Source organism: Micromys minutus (genome assembly GCF_963924665.1).
Source record: "Micromys minutus genome assembly, chromosome: 9".
Lineage (NCBI taxonomy): Eukaryota > Metazoa > Chordata > Mammalia > Rodentia > Muridae > Micromys > Micromys minutus.
The window spans coordinates 44,061,664-44,082,542 of NC_137978.1; the positions used below are offsets into that span (position 1 = coordinate 44,061,664).

The 20,879-nt window shown below is 50.9% G+C and overlaps 2 protein-coding genes across 2 annotated transcripts; one reads left to right on the plus strand and one right to left on the minus strand.

The window, feature by feature from the left end:
- Positions 1 to 78: 78 nt before the first annotated feature.
- Positions 79 to 1,917, minus strand: TSSK3 (testis specific serine kinase 3). The gene is made up of 2 exons (XM_080921503.1): positions 1,764 to 1,917; positions 79 to 1,236 (listed from the first exon to the last, which is right to left on the minus strand). The coding sequence occupies exons 1-2, from the start codon at positions 1,906 to 1,908 to the stop codon at positions 575 to 577; spliced, it is 807 nt and encodes a 268-aa protein (XP_080777629.1). The 5' UTR covers positions 1,909 to 1,917; the 3' UTR covers positions 79 to 574.
- Positions 1,918 to 1,939: 22 nt separating this feature from the next.
- Positions 1,940 to 3,131, plus strand: FAM229A (family with sequence similarity 229 member A). Its single transcript, XM_080921502.1, has 3 exons — positions 1,940 to 2,633; positions 2,713 to 2,859; positions 2,991 to 3,131. The coding sequence occupies exons 1-3, from the start codon at positions 2,497 to 2,499 to the stop codon at positions 3,091 to 3,093; spliced, it is 387 nt and encodes a 128-aa protein (XP_080777628.1). The 5' UTR covers positions 1,940 to 2,496; the 3' UTR covers positions 3,094 to 3,131.
- The last annotated feature ends 17,748 nt before the right edge of the window (positions 3,132 to 20,879 follow it).

Consider the following 20,879-nt stretch of genomic DNA (forward strand, 5'->3'; position numbering starts at 1 on the left):
TGAACAGAAGCCAGAAGTGTTTGGGGAGGAATCTGTCCCTTTTGGCAGAGACTCCCACAATTGCAAGTGTGACTTCCTGCCTGGAACTGGGAGCCTAGCATGCTCCTTGTCTCCTCCCCGACTCAAAGTGGCCTCTGGTTTGAGAAAGGGATGGGTCCAAGCAGCTTGTCACCAAGCCAAGGAGTCAGGAGGCCATGTCTGCATTCCAGATGTGGCTGCTTTTATTTGGAAAGCAAGTTTGTAGCACCTGAGTGGTTCCTCCAGATTGTGTTTCTCTCCTCACTTCTCCCTGCCCATTGATGATGTTAGGGTCTAACTTAATGAGTGCTAACTAATCACCTATATGAAAATCACTTGAGAGCCATTAATAAAAGAAAAATCTAAATAAGGCCCTCAGTTCCAGGGAGGTCTTTACAGGGAAGGTAAGAGGCCTGTGGGGCCGCAGTAAGGAAGTAGAAGTGAGCTATGGGATAAGTGAACTTAAACTGCAAAATATAGATCACCATCTTAGAAGCGGATTTTTCGGTTTGCTTTCTCCCCCTACTTTATTGGGGAGGACTTGCCATTGCTTTTATCAAGTGCTTGCTAGCCATGGGTGCCAACTAACTTCTTCAATTGAAGGCCGGAGTATCATATCTGGTTCCAGGAGCCGCTTGAGCAGGTCCTGGCATTCGGTTGAGATGCCCAGATGAGTGGGGAAGGACACCCCCTTCTGCTGCTGCCACAGCATCTTGGGGATATCTGTGTCATCAAAAGGTAGGCTTGCACAGAGCATTACATACAGGACCACACCCATGCTCCAGACATCTCCTTTCTTGCTATCATGAGGTATGCCCTGCAGCACCTCAGGGGCGGCATAGGCTGTGCTGCCACAGAAGGTCTGGCTCAGCTCCCTGCGTGACTTGGGTAACACCTTGGCAAAGCCAAAGTCAGTCAGCTTCAGGTTGAAGCCCTGCAACAAGGCGTTCTCACACTTAAGGTCCCGGTGGGCCACGCCACAGCCATGACAATAACGAATAGCCTCAGCCATCTGGCGGAAGAGGGCCTTGGCCCGGCTCTCGGGAAGTGGCCCTCCATTCAGCACACAGTCAAAGACATCCCCTCCCTCAGCCAGTTCCATCACCAGGTAGATTTTTCCATCTGCAGACTCCAGCATCTCATACACCTGGATGATGTTTTTGTGGTCCAGGGTACGGACAATCTGGAGCTCCCGAGGCAGGAATCTCTGGATAAACTCTGAGGGGAAAAGTGAGGAGACAAAATCAAGATCAAAATGGCCTGGTTTCTCACTCGACTCCTGCTTTCTTGCTTCCTGACACCTACCGCGTCTAGGTGTTGCTCCTTGACTCCCTGAACAGTCCCAGGTGTCTCTAGCAGCAAGTATTGCCTTTTATTACTTCATGATAAGCTCATCCTTGGAACCTCCTCCCAGCAGCCTGTGAGACCTCAGGTGAGGTCTTTGGGAAGTTCAAAGCTATGGAATCCCAGTACCTTTGTATCTTCCTCCCCTGGTCACCTGGGTTAGCACCAGTGTTTGCTGTCTTCTCGCCAGTACCTCTTGGACAGGAAAAACTGAGGACCCTTTACCTTGTGCTTTCATTGTGGATCTGGAAAGGTGCAAGGGTCCTGGATTCCCCACATCCTTCTATTTAGGGCAATCTGACTTGCTTTCTGTCCTTCTGACTCAAAGGGAAGAGATGTTCTGAGGAAAGCGCTTACCCCTGTTGGCTACCCCACCCTTCCTCCAAGGGACCCCAGCTCACCTTCTGGCCCTCCCATCTTGTCTATAATTTTAATTGCCACTTTTCTTTGATGTTTTTTGGAAAATGCTTCTTTGACTTTTGAGTAGGTCCCTTCCCCAATGGTCTTGCCCAGCTGGTACCCATTGGAGAGTAGAAAGTCCTCCATGCTGTGTAGCGCCTCCTCGTCACCCTCTCAGCTCATGCTGCCTCCGCGAGGCAGCTCTACTCCACCATCGCCCTTGGCCTGCTTCTTTTCCCCCCAAGGACTTCATTCACAGCTGCCTCCAGGGCTAGAACATTCTCCGTCTGGACACAGCCACAGGTGGTGGGGAGGGAGAGGACCAGACATTTTTAAACTCCTGCCCAATTGTGATGTAAATGCTGTGTGACCCTCAGACAACATGGGCAGTGTCCCTACTTTCCCTCACCACCACCAGCAAACCCAGTATTGGTTAAGTCATTCTTGAGTAAGGCACTGAGTGGTAGCAGTGCTGGGAAACAGGCCTGGGTGGCTCCGTAGATCAGGGATGCGGGGCTTCTCCATGTGGGCTCCAATTCCAGGCAGGTCCCCCTCGTCTCCGAAGTCCCCATCCAGCTGTTGGGGAAGAGTGCAAACCGGTCACCAAGTTGCCATCACCAGAGACCTCTGGCTTCAAGCCCAGGCCCTCACTAAATACCCTAATGCTCTGGAACTACCTAGAATTCCAGCGAGGAATAGGCTGTGTGAGGTCAGCACACAGAGACCCGGGTCACAATGCCGTCCTCCCCTTCGACGCTGGGGCCCGGGCTTGCAGCAGACACCTGCCAGGCTCCGCCTGGACCGGAGCGTCCTCCCGCGGCCAGGGCTCGGCCAATTGCTTCCAGCCTGGGACCGGCCTCGGCCTCCGGCAGGTAAGCCACAGCACAGGAGACGGGCACGGGCTGGGTGTACCTAGGAGCCCGGAGCTGCCTGACCGCCACTCCTATACAGAGTGCCCCGGGGCCTGGACATGAGTGCCCAGGAGACCCCACAGGGTCGAAGATTCCCCATTGAGGCCGGAGACTCCCCTGGCCTTGCCTCCGCCCCCGAGTCCCAGGATAGCCCGGAGCCTGTAGCTACGGATCAAAACCCTGTCAGGTGAGGCCGTCGCCCTATCCCCCTCGGCCCTGCCCCATCGTCATCCCCAGGGCCCTACCCCAAAGAACCCAGGCACATCCCCGGACTCGCCCCAACACTGTGCGCCCCCTGTCGCCTGCCGCTTTCGCCAGGCCGCTCCGACGCTGCCCGGGCTGCCACTGTCTGACGCTGCTGCACGTGCCCATCGACGTCTACCTGGCCATGGGCGGGAGTCCCCGGGCCCGTGCTACCTGAGTGCGCCTGCGCACGGCAGCTCTGCAGGAGCCGGGACGGACGAGGCCAGCCGCGGGCCACCACGCTGAGGTCGCACGCGCCGAGCACGAGACAATGATGCACATTTTAAAATAAAAGAATGATGCACATTTTAATAAAGCACAGCATAAACTGTTCTTTCCACTTCGGGCTGGCCGTGTATGTGTATCCGTCGGATCGGGCCCACCCACTTCTCTGACCCAGACAGTATCCTATCCCTTGGGCTACCTCCTCTCTTGGACCAGCCCTCCACCCGCCCCCACTTCCCTGCCCACCTCCCTCTAGGGGGTTGTCACCCTCTTCTTGGTAGTTACTATCCTTTTCCCCTTCCCTGTCTTGGGTTCGCCAATGAAATCTTCATTTCTCTGCGGGACCCTGGCTGCTCAGAACATCTTGGGACAGAAGCAAAAAAGGGAAAGATGAGCAGACGATGTACAGAAAAATACTAAAAGACTGACCACAGCAATGCCATGTAACTCTCCCAAGCTAGAATTAGATTTGGCTCCCTGCTGTTCTTTGATCTAGGGATCAGGGGATGACCCCATCTGTTTGGACCTTTGGTTTCTCCTAAGACTGGTGGAATTACTGACTGAGAAGAAAGTTACTTGAAAAATATGTCCTATATATATATTTTTTTAATTTTTACTTTAAGGGCATGAATGTTTTGCCTGGATGTATGTGCATGCACTAAGTGTATGCCTGCTGAATTCCCAGGACCTAAGCTTAAGGATGTTTTTGAACCACTGTATGGTTACTGGAACTCATACCTGAGTCCCTTGTAAGAACAACTGCTCTTAACCACTAAGCCATCTCTCTAAACCCCACCCCTCACCCCCCAATTTTTTTCTTTTCTGACCTGACCTAGAACTCACTTTGTAGATAAGTCTGTCTCTGAACTCAAGAGATCCACCTGTCTCTACTTCCCCAGTGTACGTATTAAAGTCATGCACCCCCATGCCTGTCCCTCTAAAGTTTCTTAATTACCTATTTCATAAATAAGGAATTAAAGAACACGTCCAAGGTTCCTAAAATCCCATTTTCTTAAACTAAATGCCTGGAACTGTCCCCCTCAAACAGGAAAGTTTCCAAGAAGGGAGCCTTTTAAAGTGGAACACATTCTAATTTTACTCTTGTTATTCTATAGCTACAATGGTGGCCGTTTTTTCTGCAGGAGAACCCAGCCTCTGACTTTGATCTCCCTGACTCAACCTCCCAAGAAAACTACAGGTGTGCCACTACATCACGCCTTATAGTTTGCTATGGTTTTAAAAATTACTATCATTCTCTTTAAATATGAAGCTATGTAACCCTAAGGTCTAGTTCAATCTCCAGTCCCTTGAGATTGAAAATAAATGAATAAAATCTCTCTCCCCTGACCCACATGAGATGGAGTCCAAGCCACTTTTTAGGATACTTCAGATCCTGTGATCATCTGAAAAATGCAATTTTTGGTTGGTTGGTTGGTTGGTTAAAAAAATTTTTAAACAAACAAAACCATACAGGATCTTATATAGTTCAATCTGACATCAGACTCACTAAGTACCTAACCCTAGACCTGTGCCATAGGGTTGTGATACCACACCTGGTTTATTCAGTGCTGGGGATCCAGCCCAAGAGTTTACCCCTGCTAAGTGAATGGTCTACCAACCTGACAGCATTCTGCCTGCATATATGCCTGGAGTCCAGAAGAGGGCACCAGATCTCATTATATATGGTTGTGAGCCATCATATGGTTGCTGAGAATTGAACTCAGGACCTCTAGAAGAGAAGACAGTGCTCTTAACCTCTGAGCCATCTCTTCAGCTCCCCAATGTGAGCCTTTAAAAGACTTTTTTTTTTATAAAGACTGTTTTATTTTTATTTTATATCTATTGATATTGTGATGGTTTGTGTGTTTGGCCCAGGGAATGGCACTCTTAGGAAGTGTGACCTTGTTAGAGTAGGTATGGTCTTGGAGTAGGTGAAGTCTTAGAGGAAGCATGTCACTGTGGAGGTGGTATTTGAGACCCTCCTCCTAGCTATTTGAAAACAATCTTCTGTCTACCTTTGGATCAAGATGTAGAGCTTTTGGCTCCTCCAGCTCCAAGTCTGATAATGGACTGAACCGGGCTGGAGAGATGGTTCTGCAGTTAAGAGCACTGCAGTTCCAGAGGTCCTAAGTTCAAATCCTAGCAACCACATGGAAACTCACAACCACCTGTAATGGAATCTGACACCCTATTCTGGTGTGTCTGAAGAGACTGACAGTGTACTCACATACATAAAATAAATAAATAAATCTTGTTTTAAAAAAAAAAAAAGATAATGAACTGAACCTGTGAACCCATAAGCCACCCCCAATGAAATGTTCTTTATAAGAATTGCCTTGGTCACGGTGTCTTCACAGCAATGGAAACCCTAACTAAGGCATGTTTTGCCAGCATGCATATCTGCTCACTGTGTCCATGCACTGTCCACAAAGGTCAGAAGAGGGTGTTAGACTCTCTGGAACTGGAATTACAGGCAGCTGTGAGCCACTGTGTGGATTCAGAGGATCAAATACTGGACCTCTGGAGGAGCAGCTAGGACTCATAACTGCTGAGCCATCTTTCCAACCCCTTTTTATCTTTTTAAAGCAAGCTTTCTGTGCAGTACAGGCTAGCCTGGCACTCAGCATGCTCCCATCACCTTCTGAAGGCTGGGACTGCAGTGCCTCAGCACACCCAGCTAAAGTACCTTCCTCGGTTTCCACACAAAAAGCTCTCCCTCGCAGGGGGTCCTTAAATGCTGGGATCTGTGGATTCAACCAGCCCTGAAATGCTGAATCCTTCCCATTCTCTCTTTCCTCTGGTCTCTGGTACTTCCTTCCCTGCCCCACCCTCTTCTCGGCCTTCCTTTTCTTTAAAAAGACCATTAAAAAAAAAAAAAACTATAAACATTTCCTGCCAATTCCTAGGCACTTGGTTTGTGTGACTTCAAGGCATTGATCTTGCCAGGCGGGCCATGATGGGCTGGATAGCTCACTAGCTAGAGAACGTCAGTGAGCTGGGGAAAAAGGGCATTCCAGGTGGACCATTGTGGTCAAAGGTTTTAAGGCAGGATGGTGAAAGGCGAAGTCAGGAATTAAGTTTTTACCACTCAAGTCGGGAGCGTGCTCGCATTGAGAGGCCCCATCTCATGCAGAACAGGTTAGCAGAAGAGACGGTAAATCAACGAAGCCTGGAAGGCCAAGCTTGGGAGTTTGAACTTTGTTCTACAGACAGCAGGACTAAACCAGACTCCATTCTCCTGTTTCTATTTCCCATTCTGTTCTGGTCCTTCCTCCATCCACTGAGGAAAGCCTCTGGCTTCAACACAATCCTGAGTTCAAGTCCTGTTCCTGTCCTTTTGTGACTGTAGGGGGCTGATACCTAAGCCTCTCTAAGCTTCCATGCCTGTATCTGGAAAGTGGGGTTTACGTCACCTTCTGCAAGGCTTTTTGGTAAGGTGATGTCTGTATAGTACCGGGCAGGAGGCCAGATTCAGCCCTTGGAAAAAGTGAAGCTAAAACGGCTGCCACTCTGACCTTTGACTTCAAGGGGCAGCAGAGAGCCAGGCAGCCAAGGACACTGTCACCACACTGCAGAGGGATGGATCTGGCACTTAGGAAATGAGGGAAGGGACAGCTTCTAAAAGAAACCCTAGCTCCTTCCCTCATTCTCCAGGGTAGAGCTGGCCAGAGACTCTAGAACTGAACCTCCTGGTCCCAAGCCCTATTCTCTGGACCTGAGGAATGTGAAGGGACACAGAAAAAGATGCTTGAACCACTGCCTTCTCTTTCAGATACCTTATTAGCTGGCCCCTCCCGAAGGGACCCCCTTTTAGAAGGAGGGGGCGAATCGAAGTACAGATGGACCCCCAGGTTTCCATGGAGATGGCAGGGAAAGGGTTGCTTTATCACCATGGCAACAATTGACGTCAGCACTATTTCCCATCTCTCGATATGAGAAGGGGGGGCAGCCACCCCAACCACAAGCAAATCCCCCACAAAGCCTCCTCCCTTTGCTGAGCCAATCAACTGAAGGGTGGACAGGCTTAATATAGCAGAGGAGGTAAGATGCACAGGCTCTGATAACCGTCACCCCTCAGTTCAAATCCTCACTCTTCCTCCTGGCTGTGTAGCTCTGAGCAGTCTTCTTAACCCCTTCAAGCTTCACTGTACAACCAGGGACAGCCTCCATCCAAGAGCCGCAGGCGGTGCAGGCCACACACTGGGACTAGACCACAGGAAGTGCACAGTGACAGCATCTCCTCCTGGGATCTGTCAGGGAGGACTTGCAGACATAGACTCTGCTAATCCCTAGAGGGGGCCCCAGGATGATCGCGGACCAGACCCCCAGGATGCGTGCTCTTGACGCAGTCAGAGCCAGTGGAATTTCCAGGCTCTGAGGAAACCACGGATGTCACTTTCCCTGAAGCCCATCACATCCGGGCTTTGACCCAGCTTCCTTTTTCTCCTCCTCCCCTGTGCCCTGTACTAAGCCTTGTCAGCAGCCTTCAACTTCCTATAGGAAAAAAAAATGAATGGAAGACCACAGGAAGACAGGGGCCGACCCTGCAGCAGTAGCAGATTGAACAGCATGGGGAAATGGCGTTCCCACGCCCACTACTCTTTCCCAACCACCACCAGGACTGAGCCTCAGAGGTGCTCCATCCTGGCCCATTTCCTCAACCCCCAGTCCAGGCAAACACATCCTGTCTACACCCCCCCCCCTTCTAAGGGAGACTCCACCAGGCATCCAAACTCCTCAGGCAGCCCCCTAAGCATCACCAGCTTCCTTCTTGCTTGGTTTTTCCAGTCTACAACCCCAGTCACTTCTACTTAAATCTCTTCAGTGGCTTTATGGCACATAGATACCAGACAGCTCCTCAGAAAGCAACCTTCCTTTTTATTTTTTTATTTTTGGTGGGGGGAGGTGGGATGAGGGTGGTTCTTTATGTAGATCAGGCTGGCCTTCTCCTGAGTGCTGGGATAAAAGACTTGCGAGGCTGTACCCAGCCTGCTTTGTATTTTTGTCCGTTTTAGCTTTCTACCTTTAAGCACTAGTACCTTAGGGCTGGACTGACTTCTCTCAGGTCCCCACTTAGCCCTTGGCTCTCTGCCGGTCTTTACTGCTCAGGAAAGGCTTCCCTGACCACCAAAACCAACCAACCAAACAGAAAGTAGGTGTACACACTCTCAATCCCCAGATCCTGTCTATAAATAAAATCTCTCACTGAAGATGCTGAGCTGGAAAGATGGTTCAGCAGTTAAGAGCACTGGGTGCTCTTCCAGAGGACCCAGGTTTAATCTCTAGCACCCACCCAGCAGCCCTACTTTATAGGGCACCCAAAACCTCTTCTGGTCTCCATGGTCACCAGGCAAACAGTGCGACAGAGACATGCGCTTGGGTGAAACACTAAAGACGTTGTATGGGTGATAATATTAAGAAGAAGAAGAAGAATCAAGCTTAGACTCTGGTTCAAGCAAGTATTTTTTAAAGACTTATTTACTTAATGTATATGAGTACACTATAGCTGTCATCAGACACATCAGAAGAGGGCATCGGATCCCATTACAGATGGTTGTGAGCCACCACGTGGTTCCTTGGATTTGAACTCAGGACCTCTGGAAGAGCAGTCGGTGCTCTTAACCACTGAGCCATCTCCCCAGCCCCAAGCAAGTATTTCTAAGGGAGGCCATAACTGGTGTGATGTGGTGAGCCTGGCTGCTGTGGTCACACCACCTCTAGGAGGCAGGTGGGGGTGGGGCAGACCAGCTCTCTGAAGCACACTGAAGGCATGGGAACCCAGGCTTGGGCTTCCCTGGGCCCAGGAATGCTGCAAGGCTAGGGTAGGCAAAAGCTGCTAAGATAGCAAGAAAAGGAGCTCAGGGTGTCCCCAAAACAAAGGGGAGGGTTCCAAAGTATCTCAAGTGGGAGGGAGATTCTCACTGTGTGAGCGTCCAGTCAGCCACTGCTGTGGGTCAAGTCAGATAAAGACTCCACTCATCCCTCGGATTTAGCAACAAGGAGATCAGTGATGAGCTTCAGGAGCTGTTCCCATGGAATGGTCCGGGAGGAAACCAGATTGCAGCAGGGGCTGAGGGGAAGTGTAATGCAGCCAAGAATGTTGGCCTGAAGGGAGCTACAGAAGGGAGGGGCCAAGGACGGCTTTCTGTTCTTCCAGAGATAGGCAGCACCAGAGCCTGTTTGCTGATGGGAAGGAGCCATCTTGGAGAGGCTCAACCAGGGAATGAAGAAGGGACAGGGAGAGGGAGGCTGTCCAAGGAGAGGAAAGAGATCCCTAAATAGCTCTCTTGTTCCCTCTTCCCTTGCCTTCTTACCCTTACCCCGTCGTCCCTCCTCTCCCCATGCCCTCCCCCACGTGCTCATGGCGGGCCTCTACTTCTCTTCTTTCTCTCTCTGCCCCTACTACCTTCTTAACTCCCCTCCCCATGTCCTGAATAAACTCTATTCTATACTATGAGAGAGAGAGAGATCCTTAAATATGGCTATGCAATTGGGGGGCACAAGCCAGGGCCTGTGCTGGACTATGGGGGCTCGAGGCAGCTGCCCACTCTCCTCTTAAGCCTGCATGAGTCATCACTGGTTAATAGTCCATACTGGCAGTGTGGGAAAGGGAGCTAGGCCAGGACATTCTTAAGAATCTGCGTATCAGGGAGCAGGATCCAGCCTGGGCTCAGAGTCCTGAGCGCCAAGATTCAAGGAGGTCAAGGCACACAGACTTGTCCCACACTTTTGTTTTTTGTTATTCCTCTCCAAACCTCAGTTCATTCTTCAGCAAAAAGAGTGAATTAAAACAGATGGAGGGCTTGGGGTCTCCCCCACCCCAAGACAGGGTTTCCCTGTGTAACCCTGACTATCCTAGAACGTACTCTGTAGACTAGGCTGGCCTCCAACTCAAAGATCCACCACCTGCTTCTGCCTTCTGAGTGCTGGGACTAAAGGCATGCACCATCACACACACACACACACACACACACACACACGCACATACACACGGGGAAATGAGAGAATTTTTAAAGAATTAGAGTGGTAAAGAAAGGGGTTATCATGGAATCTTTCTGTTCTTCAGCTTTGGATGTGTTTGGAACTATATAGCCCGAAAGCCTTTGAAATGTGGGTCCCTGTAAACACACCAAAAGGGTTGTGGGAATAGAGGCTGGAGGTCTCTGGGTAGAGTGTGTGTGTGTGTGTGTGTGTGTGTGTGTGTGTGTGTGTTCCCTCAGGCTTCCCTGCACTCAACCCCACCCTTCCTAAAGGCCCTGGGCCTAAGGGGCTGGGGGGAGGAGTCTATCTTGGGGAAAGGTGAAGCCCCTGGCAGGGGTGGGGTGGGGTAGGGAGGTGGTTCCACCAAAGATCAACTCTACCCCAACCACCTGACCTTATGTCTTCTGCTAAAAGCAAGGGGCTCAGGGAGACTATGGGCTTTCAGACCTCCCCTCTACACCTATGCAGGTATTAAATAGTCCAACCCTGGGTCAAAAGGACCTGACATGCTAGTCACTGAGACTGTCCACGTCTTGGTGAACTTTCTTCTGTCCCGGTGAGGACTGAAGGAGACTGTCACTAGATAAACACCTTGACCTGATAGCAGGTCTGGGGGTTGGAGGTCCTTGGGAAGAGGCAAGTGGGGGTGGGGGAACCCGGACTTTCCTATTCCTTCCCCGATGCCTATCTTTCCAGGTCGACTACAGTGGCCTCGAGACCCATGAGGACTCCTCCCTTGCGTGTACTCTCCCGAAGTAGTGATTGATCCCGCACCGCCTGGACCAGAAGCTATCTATACTTCTGGGACTACCGCCGCTGGGCCTCTTTGGAGCCCAAGGCTCGTGGAAGCCCGGGAGACGACTGCTTGAGCCCGCAGCGTCACCGCCTGCCCCGTAGTGCCTGTCGCTGGCCCAAGCGCAGGAAACTGCTCCGCCCCGGCCACCAGCCTGGCAACCTGCTGCGGGTGAACCGACCTGCAGGCTAAGGCGCCCAGATTCAGAAGGAGGTCGGGTATGGGAGAAAAGAAGGCGTGGCCAGAGAGGAGAGAGGCGGGGTTCTGGGGGGTGGGGGAGATGGGCTCGGGTTCGGGTCCCGCGGAGCCCTCGAGGAAGTCCTGAGCTCTGGGCATGAGGCGGAACCCTCGGGAGAGAGGGCGGGGTTTGCGGGGGAGGGAGAGGGCCTGTGGGGGGATTCCAGCTCTTAGGGAAGGGCGTGGCCTGAGCTGGGTACTTGTCCTGGGGCGTGGGGAGGGGAGGGGGAGGGGCGGGGGAAGGGGAGGGGGAGGGGAGGGGGGAGGGGCGGGGCATGAACAGCCTGGTCCCTCACCTTGTCTGCCTTGCCTGGGATCCTTGTAGAAGCTCTCCAGGCCTAACTACCTACCTAGACAGGAGGAAGAAACCGGGTTTCTTCGCGCCCATCAGAGCATCAGAGTTGGAGTGAGGGGCGGAACTTGGGAGGAGCCATGGTGGGGGTGGGGAAGGTCGAGCTAGAAAAGAATATTCAGCCTCGGGAGCTTTGACCTCCACGGAATTTTAAAAAGTAGTTTCTTTTCTTTTCTCTTTCTCTCTCTCTCTCTCTCTTTTTTTTTTTTTTTTGGAGGAGTAGGTGTGAGCCACAGCCTGTGTAGGGAGGTCGAAGAACAACCCGCAGGAATTACTTCTCTCATTCTGCCATTTGGGTTTTGGGGATTGAATTTAAGTCGGAGGGCTTGTTAACAAGTGCCCTTACCCTCTGAGCCATCTTGCCTGCCCACGAATCTTTTTTTTTTTTAATAAGGTTGGCAAATTTGGGTACACTGAAATGCCTATCCACTAAAGAAGGAGCTCAAAACAGTTAACTGGCTGGAGAGATGGCTCAGCAGCTAACAGCGTTTGCTGCTCTTCCGGAGAACAGAGTTTAGTTCAGTGTGTATGTTTGTGACTCACAACCTCCTGTTACTTTAGCTTTAGGGAAACACTCTTCTGACCTCTGGGAGCACGTTCACTCCTGTGACAAATGCGGGCGCACACATACACACATACACATATATGCATTAAAAAAGAGAGAACCCCCAGCGGTATTATAAACCTTTAATCCCAGCACTCCAGGAGGCAGAGGCAGGCAAATCTCTCTGGGATTTGCAGCCAGCCTGGTCTACAAGTAAGTTCCGGGATAACCAGGGCTACACAGAAAGACTCTGTCTCCAAAAATAAGACCCAAACATAATGGCAGCTTTGTTCCCAGCACAAGGAATTTAGGCACTAAGATATCCTCAACTATTATCTGGGAAAGCCTCAGAACAAGAGTGGTGACTCAAGCCCAGGGGCTAGTGGGCAAGATAAGTAAGTGGCCAAAGAAAAGAACAGCTCAGAGTTGGATTGAGCTATGAGAGCAATCATCCTGTGTGTGTCTGTGCGTCATATTTCTGTTGCAGCTCTGAAGTCTGTGTGTCTGCCCTGCCTCTGAGTTCTATGACAATTTATTTATCAGCCCTGTTTTGGCAGCATGCCAGCTTTTGTTGTTTTATTTTTTATTTTTTTTCCTTCCACTGAGTTCTTGGGCATCACGCTGGTGAGACAGTTGAAGTCCCTGTTCTCCAGGAGCTTATACTCCACTAAAAATAGGCCATAAAAACTCATCAGAGATAAGCACTGTGTTGTATTTAAGAACAGGGATGGGCCAGGTGCTGCTTGGGATGGGCAGGGACCATCTTGCCCACAGGTCTAGACAGTGCCTGACACACAGTGGACACAGTAATGTTGAATCGGTTGATGGGGAAGCTCTGTCAGCTTGGAGGCTGAGTCCTTTCTAGCACCCAGGAAGTATTCTACATGGAGGCAACAGCATTTGTCTGGTTGGGGACTGGCATTCTCTGGGTGTGTGCTGAGGAATGGTATTGCTATGGCTCTGCTCCTGTTTGCTGTGTTTGTGATCTCGGGGGGGGGGGGGGGGGGGGATGTGCTTTGGGATTAAACCAGAGCCAGGAGGGTCCCCAGGATAGCTGCCCTGCTGATTCACTGCAGCAAAAGGCTGGTTTCGGCAGATAAACCTGGCTCTTCCCGGAAGTGCGTCGGTCCAAGGACTTTGGTTGCTTTTCGGAGCAGTAACATCCGGCAGCCCTGAAGGAAGTCCTCAGTCCTATCTAACCAGGACCCCTGCTGAGGCAACTTGAGCTTTTCCAGTCCTGTTGCCTTGTGGGCAAAGGGGAGGAGATGGGCTGACCTCACAGTAGCAGGTTCTGTCTGGACAGGGAAGACCTGACAAGGGTGGGGAGGGGCGATTGCCTGAAATTCCTCAGAGGAAAACCTCAAAGGACAGAGACAGTTGATCATCTAAGCATCCATTGCATTCAAAGACCTCCGTATATGTATGCAAACCCAAACCCCAGGCAGAGGCAGAGGAAAACAAAGACAGGGCTGAGCCTTCAGCAACAGCCCAGAAGACTGACACTTAGTTTCCTTTAGCACGAGTTTTCTCTTTAAGTATCGGATTCCATCTGCAGAAGGGAACCATTGGCATCTAAATTGTTCTCCGATGAGGAGCCTGAGGCCCACAGACACTAAATGACTCATCCAAAGACATCAGGGCAAAGACATTCGTGACTGAGCTCAGGACACCTGGAATGTTCAGCTAAAATTCCCTGTGCCTTGCAGTTCCAGAGGAATGTCACAGGTATCTGTTTTCTAGGAATCTGGGGATACAGGCTTTGGGCTGTTTGGGTAATGATCCTATGACCCACCTGTGCTGAGCCAAAGATGAGCAAAGGTGGCCTGGGAGTCGTGCACAATCTGGTGTTCCCTCTATTATAAAGATCGCACCCCCCCCCCCCTTCTTAGGGCACTGAGTCTCTGCCCTTCATGCCCCAGTTAAATATCTTTGTTTCCCCAAGAGCTGCCTTGGTGTGTTTGTATGCCAGGAGCTCTGGTTTCTTCCCAGTGATATACAACGTGTTGACTGCTTCGCTCCCTGCCTTTCCCCTCCATCCCTGTCATCTGTGAACACCCAGCAGGGAAGACAGAACATGTGACAAGAAAAAAAAAATAAAGGTAGAGACACAGGCCATCTGAATGAAGGGTCTTTGGAGGATGACATAACTTGTTTGGGGCATAGTAGGTCCTCTGAAGGGTCAGAAAGACTCCAGGGACCCATTGAGCTGTGTCTCTTGATAACTGAGAAGACCCTGAGGGTGGGGAGTTGAGCTCAGGCCCTGCAGCATTCCAGGAAGGAGGGCAAAGGGGAGGGAGGAGAGATTGAGCAGATGGGAAAGTCTCACCTCAGTCAGGGGCCTCCAGACACTCAACCAGGTTTGCCTGCTAGCTAAGGTCAGCTGAGGGTCAGTCAGAGCTGTGGAGGAAACTGTGGGGGAGCCATGCACAAGTTTAAAGTGGTCCGCGCAAGTCAGTTCAGCCCATGGCCTTGCCGCATCTACGCTTGTTCACACAGTCTTCCAGGTCCTGTGTGGTGCTGAGGCCAGCAGTGGTCCCACCCATCAAGTACATCTCCCCATCAAGATATGGCTGCAAGTACCCATGAGAGGAAGGAGTCTTAGGGCTGCCACCCTGATTAAAACACTCAGTGGGGGCCAGGCATTTTTGACACATGCCTTTAATCCTAACAGGAGGCAGGGACAGACAGACCTCTTGTGTGTCTGAGGCCAGCCTGGTCTAAATAGGTAAGTTCCAGGCTGGCTAAGGTTGCATAGTGAGATCCTGTCATAAATAAAAGGAAAACAAAAGTCATGACAGCAACAGCATGCAACTTCCTGAGACCGGCACACTCCTAGGCCACTTCCTCTACCTGTCACTGCCCAGTCACCACTGGCTGGCTCTAGTCTAGACTTTACTGTCCCTCCCTCACCCAGAGCTAGTCACCCATCACTGCCTTTCTTTAGACCAGCCCAGTGGACTCTTTGGGATTCTTGCTGTTCTTTCTGATCTATTTCCTTGGGCCTTTTTGTCTGTGTCCTTTAGATCCCTGTGGGGACATCCAGAGTGTCCTCTAAAGGCAGCTGAGTCCAGGACAGAGGTCTGGGCTGGGGATAGAGATCTCAGTCACCACCCTATAGCCTTTCACAGACATATGAGAGGTGTCCACTCAGCCCCCTCTCTGCTCTAGCTAGCCCTGTGTAGCATTACAACCCTTACCCGCCGACCTGAGCCAGCCCCTCTGTGCCACCCCCCACTTGGCCTGTCACTATATTTGGTAAGTGAATAGATCACCCACTCTTTCTAGAAACTGTTCCTCCTTCAGCCTCAAGGACACCTACTCCAGGGCCACTCCCTCCTTCCTGGCACACCACTGGATATCCCTCCAGGTGCCACTTGAAGTCTCTGGCTTTCTGGAGCCATACTTTGTCTCTAGTGGGTCCCACCATGTCCTAAACCTTCAATTGTGGGGCTGTCCCCAGGTGTCACTTAGAGAAGACAATATCTGCTTTTCAGTTCTGGCTCCTCCGTCCACTCATTGCCAGCCTGCTCCCTCCATGAACTCCTCCGGGCATCTTCAAGTTCAGCTGCAGGGTTATGCCTTTAGTTCCAGCCCTAAAGGCAGTGAGAGAATGGGGCTCAGGGAGTTCGCCGGCCTTGGCTACCTCTCCTGACTGCCTCCGTCTCTTCTGCTTTGAGGACTACAACAAATTCAGCTCCTTTCAAGACAGCACGGAAAAACAGTCAGCCTGAGGGCATCATGGGGCAAAAGTGGGATGGGACAAGGAACATGGCTACCCTGGAAGTCAGAGCATGTGTTGGGGACATAGTGGTGACCTTAGTTGCTAGGTACAATGTTCTAAGAGCAGAACCACGGAGAACCAGAAAGCTAGACAAAGCCTGTTTGTTATGTTGTCGGTTGGTTGGTTGGGTTTTGCTTTTATTTTGACAAATGGTTTTTCTTTGTAGTCCTGGATTTCCGGGGACTCACTATGTAGGCCAGGGTGGCCTCGAGCCTGCAGAGATCCTCCTGCCTCTGCCTCCTAAGTCTTGGGTTAATGATGTGTATCACCAGATTTGGCCTCAAATGGAGCATGTCTGATTTCACATTTCTTTATACCTTCCATTCCTTCTCTTAATTACTCAAAAAGCAACAACAAAAACTGGTCAGGGTGTATCTCAGTGGGCTGGGATGTATATCAGGGGGCTGAGGTATAGCTCAGGCTGGTGCACATACCTTGCCTTACATGAGGATGGCTCAGGCTGGCTGAGATAACGGGGTTCCATCCCCAACATTGCAATAGCAAATGTTGAGCAAGCTGCACTACAAAGACCCCCTGGGATGGTGGAGGGTGTGTCTCCTGGCAAAGAGAGAGAGCACCTTGAGATTATACATCCCCAGGGGAAAGCAGGTCTCCCTCAGAGCAGCGACTAAAGAAAGGCTAAGCTGAGCTGAGCTTGGCTCAGTCCTGCTTCCAACTGGAACAATGGGATACAGTGTGAAAAATGCCGAGCTGAAGGAACCCAGGAGCACGGAGTCCGCTCTGGGGAGAGTCCTTCTTTGAGAGCTCCTGGGGAAGGCTGTGATCTGGGTGTTAAGCTAGAGGACCAGAGAGATGACTTCGCTGACAAGGCAGCGTTTCCACAGTCTGAAAACCTAAGTTCCATCCTGGGGACTCACAGTCTGAACTCCACGTGCATCACACTTGTGCACGCATACACACACACACACACACCACAGACACACACACCACAGACACAAACACCACAGACACACACACACACACTACAGACACAAACACACACACACCACAGACACACACACACACGCAAACACACATAGAGAGACACATAAGCACACATGGAGATGCACACACATACAGAGACACACAGGCACAGACACAGGGAGGGACACACACAGTGGCAGAGACATACACATGTTCACACACACAGGCACACACAGTCACTATAAAAAATAGAGAATCGAAAATAGAGAGAATGAGGTTTCCTCTGTAGAGGCATGGGGCATGTTCAAATGTCCTGAGGTGGGAGAAAGCACAACACTCTAAGGGAAAGAACAGCTGCAGGATTGAAGCTCAGTGGGTCAACAAAGAATAAGAAACCATCTCTGAATGCGTGCAGGAAATACGCTCAGGTGCGGGGCTGCTGGGCTTTTCCTTCATCTCCCTAGCTCATTTAACCCACACCAGACAGCCCCAGGGAGAAGGTACAGTCCCATTTTGTAGATGTGAACACTCAGGCAACACCACACCTTGTGACAACCTCTGTGGCTCCCAAGGTCCTCGTTTGACAGAGACGGCAAAGCGTGACTTTAGCGGGAGGGAACTCACCTACTTACAAAACTGGAAGCTAGCATGTCTTAGATCACCTGGAGAAAGAGGCCGAGGGGAAAGGGTGTGATTGGAGATGGACCTGCAAGTTTCAGTTTCCCTGTTAAGAAGGGACTTCCCCTTTGTGGGGGATTTTGGCTGGAAAGTTATAAGCAATCCCGGCTTTACTGTGGGATAGTCTTTCCCCGAAGGTGCCCAAGAGTTGAGGAGGGAGGGAGTTGGGGCAAGGGCAGGCTCAACATAACCCAGATAACTGGGTTGAATTTCTGGTGACCTCATCAAGCTTGGGGAATTGAGCCAGGAGCTGGAGCCTCAGATATCAGAGCAACCAAGCCCCACAGAGAATGTGCCTACCCAATCAGCGTAGGTGCCATCGACCCTGCCCTAGCACCAGTCCCCCCCCTCCCCAAACTCCCTACATATATACTTCAAAAGAAAGGAAGGGGAGGAAAAACAAAAGTTCAGGACAGTCTAAAATTCTGGAAGGGAATTTTTCAGAACTCCCCTGCAGTAGCCCAGAATCCATAGCAAGGCTCAAGGCTTAGAACTGACAGGGAGGTTACCGAATTGATACCTGCTGGCAATTGATCTGGAACCCAGAGAGCCCGGGCCCATGAAAAGTAACGCTGGGTCCAGAAAGAAGTCAGTACTTGAGGGGTCTTGGCTCTGCTCTTGCCTGGCTCCCCTTTGCCAAGTCCCTAGGCATTCCTATTCACCTGAAGTGTTTTTCTGGATGCCTCCAGCTGAGCCCAGTGCCTGGAGCCTTTGTGCCACCCCTGCCCCTTCTCTCAAAGCTGTGCTCAGAGATCCTCAATCTGTATTCTCGAAGCTCTTGTCTCAGTCTGGCCTCTTCCCAGTGCCTCTGCCCCCCCCCCCCCCCCCCCCCCCGTTTGCTGCCTGCCCCGCCCAGGTAGTCAGTCCTCCTGAAGCCTGGGTACTTCCTGGATGACCTCACACAGCAGAAACCAGAGGCCCTGGGGTTAGTGCTGTCTTCAAACCTAACTGCTGTCCCTCTCAGGCGACTACCCATACTTTAGGCTCTGGCCTTTGGCTCAGGAAATATGCACATCGATGATATAAAAAGCATGTCGAGTTCTGGTTGCTCCTGGACCTCCCCTGCACCCCTCAAAACCATCAAGGGGAGATTTAGCAAAGCCCCAGACTCTTCTGAAGCCCATCCTCACACTCAGTGGCTATCATCCAAAATAGGAAAGGAGGGGCAGCGTCACCCTCTCCCCATTGTCTCTACACTCATTCTCTGAAACCAAGGAGCCTGTCTCCCAGATGCGTCCCAGGCTAGGCTTTTCCTTCCACCCCTCCCCCATAGAAAATTCAGTTTCCACCCTCCCCTGATCTAACCCCTTCCTCCACAAAGCCCACTGGCCCCTCATCCAACTTCAAGTCTGGCTTTTCCTTAAACCACTGCATGTCCTACTAGACAGAAGACGCCTATGAGCGGGACTCCAGTGTCTCAACACCGACCTCCTCTCTAGTGTGAGCATGAGGGAGTCCAGCGTGTCTTTATGAATATAGATTAGGAGCTCACTCCTCACTGAACAGGCCAGCAATCTGAGGCCAAGGAAGAGAGAAAGCTATGGAAGCCAAGCAAGACGCTGGCCCAGGCCCAATCTGAGGTTTCGGTTCAGGAGGATGCTACTTCAGGAGACTGAAGCTGGGGTCTGAATGATGCCAAGTAGCACTCCCTAGCTCCTCCAGCAGAACTGAGCCCCCTCAAAGTCTCCTCCTATCCCAAGGCCTTCACATAAGCTGTTTCCACCACTTACCGGCCCCCAGCTCCGTTGATAATGCCCATGGCTCACCTGGAATCTACTCTGAGGCCTGCTTACAGGGTGCCTTTTTCAACTATATTTTTAATTTCATTTTATTTTTGAGTATGGGTATTTTGCCTGCTTGCATGTCTGTACACAACGTGTACACCTACAGAGGCCAGAAGAGAAGACCTGATTCTCTGGGACTGAAGCTACAGACAGTTGTGAGCTGCCCTGTGGGTATTGAGAATTGAACCCAGATTCTGTGGAAGAGTGGTTAATTAGTGTTCTTAACGACTGAACCATTTCTTTAACCCAGAATTCCACTTTGTTTGTTTGTTTGTTTTGAGACAGGTTCACATTATACAGCCTTGGTTATCCAGGAACTCACCGTGTAGGCTGGGCTGGGCTCAGATTCACAGATATCAACCTGCTTCTGTCCCCCAAGTGCTGGGATTAAAAGCATATGCTGTCATGCTCGGCCCTGAACCAATAGCAAGCAAGAGTCTCTTACCAGGAGAACTGGGCAGATGAGGGGTGTGTTAACATGGGTTTGGGAAAGATGAGGGATGTGTTAACATGGGTCTCAAGTTATGCCAGCTTCACTTTCAATCCATCCCAATTACTACTCTTTCCACACACACCCCCATCCTGGCAAAAACTACATCTCACTGACCAAAGGCAATTTAGAGGAAGAAAGGGTTTATTTGGCTTATAATCCCTAGGTCATGGTCCATGACTGAGGCAAGTAAGGGCGAGAATTCAAGCAGGGGCTTGCCAGCCAAACCCACCAGAGAGTGCTGCTTATGCTCTGGCTTATGCTCAGTTAGCTTTCTTACACAATTGAAGACCATCTGCTTAGGGAGGGTACCACTTACAGTGGGTTGGGCCCTCCCACATCCTTAGCAATCAAGGAACCCTCTCAGGCCTCAGAGCAGAGGCTCAGAGACATGCCCACAGGTCAGTCTGAATTAGGCAACTCTAACAGTTAAAGTTTTCTTTACTCCAGTGACCCCCTCCAGGTTAACAGGGACAGTCTACCACAGTCTCTGTGGCTCCCTAATGCACACAAGCCCCCTGGGAGGAGTTTCACAAAATCACCACCCTTCAGTCTCTTCCCTCAACCTCATATCCAGTTACCAACATACAGTCACCAACAGTCTCCAACACAGTCACCAACACAGTGTCGAGGAAGGCCAAGAATTCACCCTGAAAGTCTCAGAGTCACAGCTGTCACCAAAGCTCTCTAACTCCTGAATATAAAGAACCAAACAAAGATCAAAGGTGCAGACTCACAAAACATACAATAACAAATGTACCCACCTAGGATCTCTCTCTCTCTCTTACTTACTCACACACATACACAAAGTCACAAAGTCATACACAATCACAAAGCCTTAAGAAGTCACACACAGCAAACAGACACACAGTTGCAGACAGGCTCAGAGTCCCAAAACAATGGGAGCATTGTCCAGGTTGGCAGCAGCTGGGGAGAAAGGAGCCACAGTGTGGGGTTGCTGTATTTGGCATCCACAGTCCCAGCATCTCCCCTTTTCCAGGGGTCAGATTCTGCTAGGACCTAGATTTGCTGAGACCCTGCTGGCGCCCCCTTCTCAACCTCAAGGGATGTTCAGGGAAGATGCATGAACCTCCCTTGTGAACCAGGCTCTTAGGGGTCCTGGGGAGTCAGGGTCTTTAGCCCTGGTGTTCTTTCCTCCTGGAATCTTCCCAGAG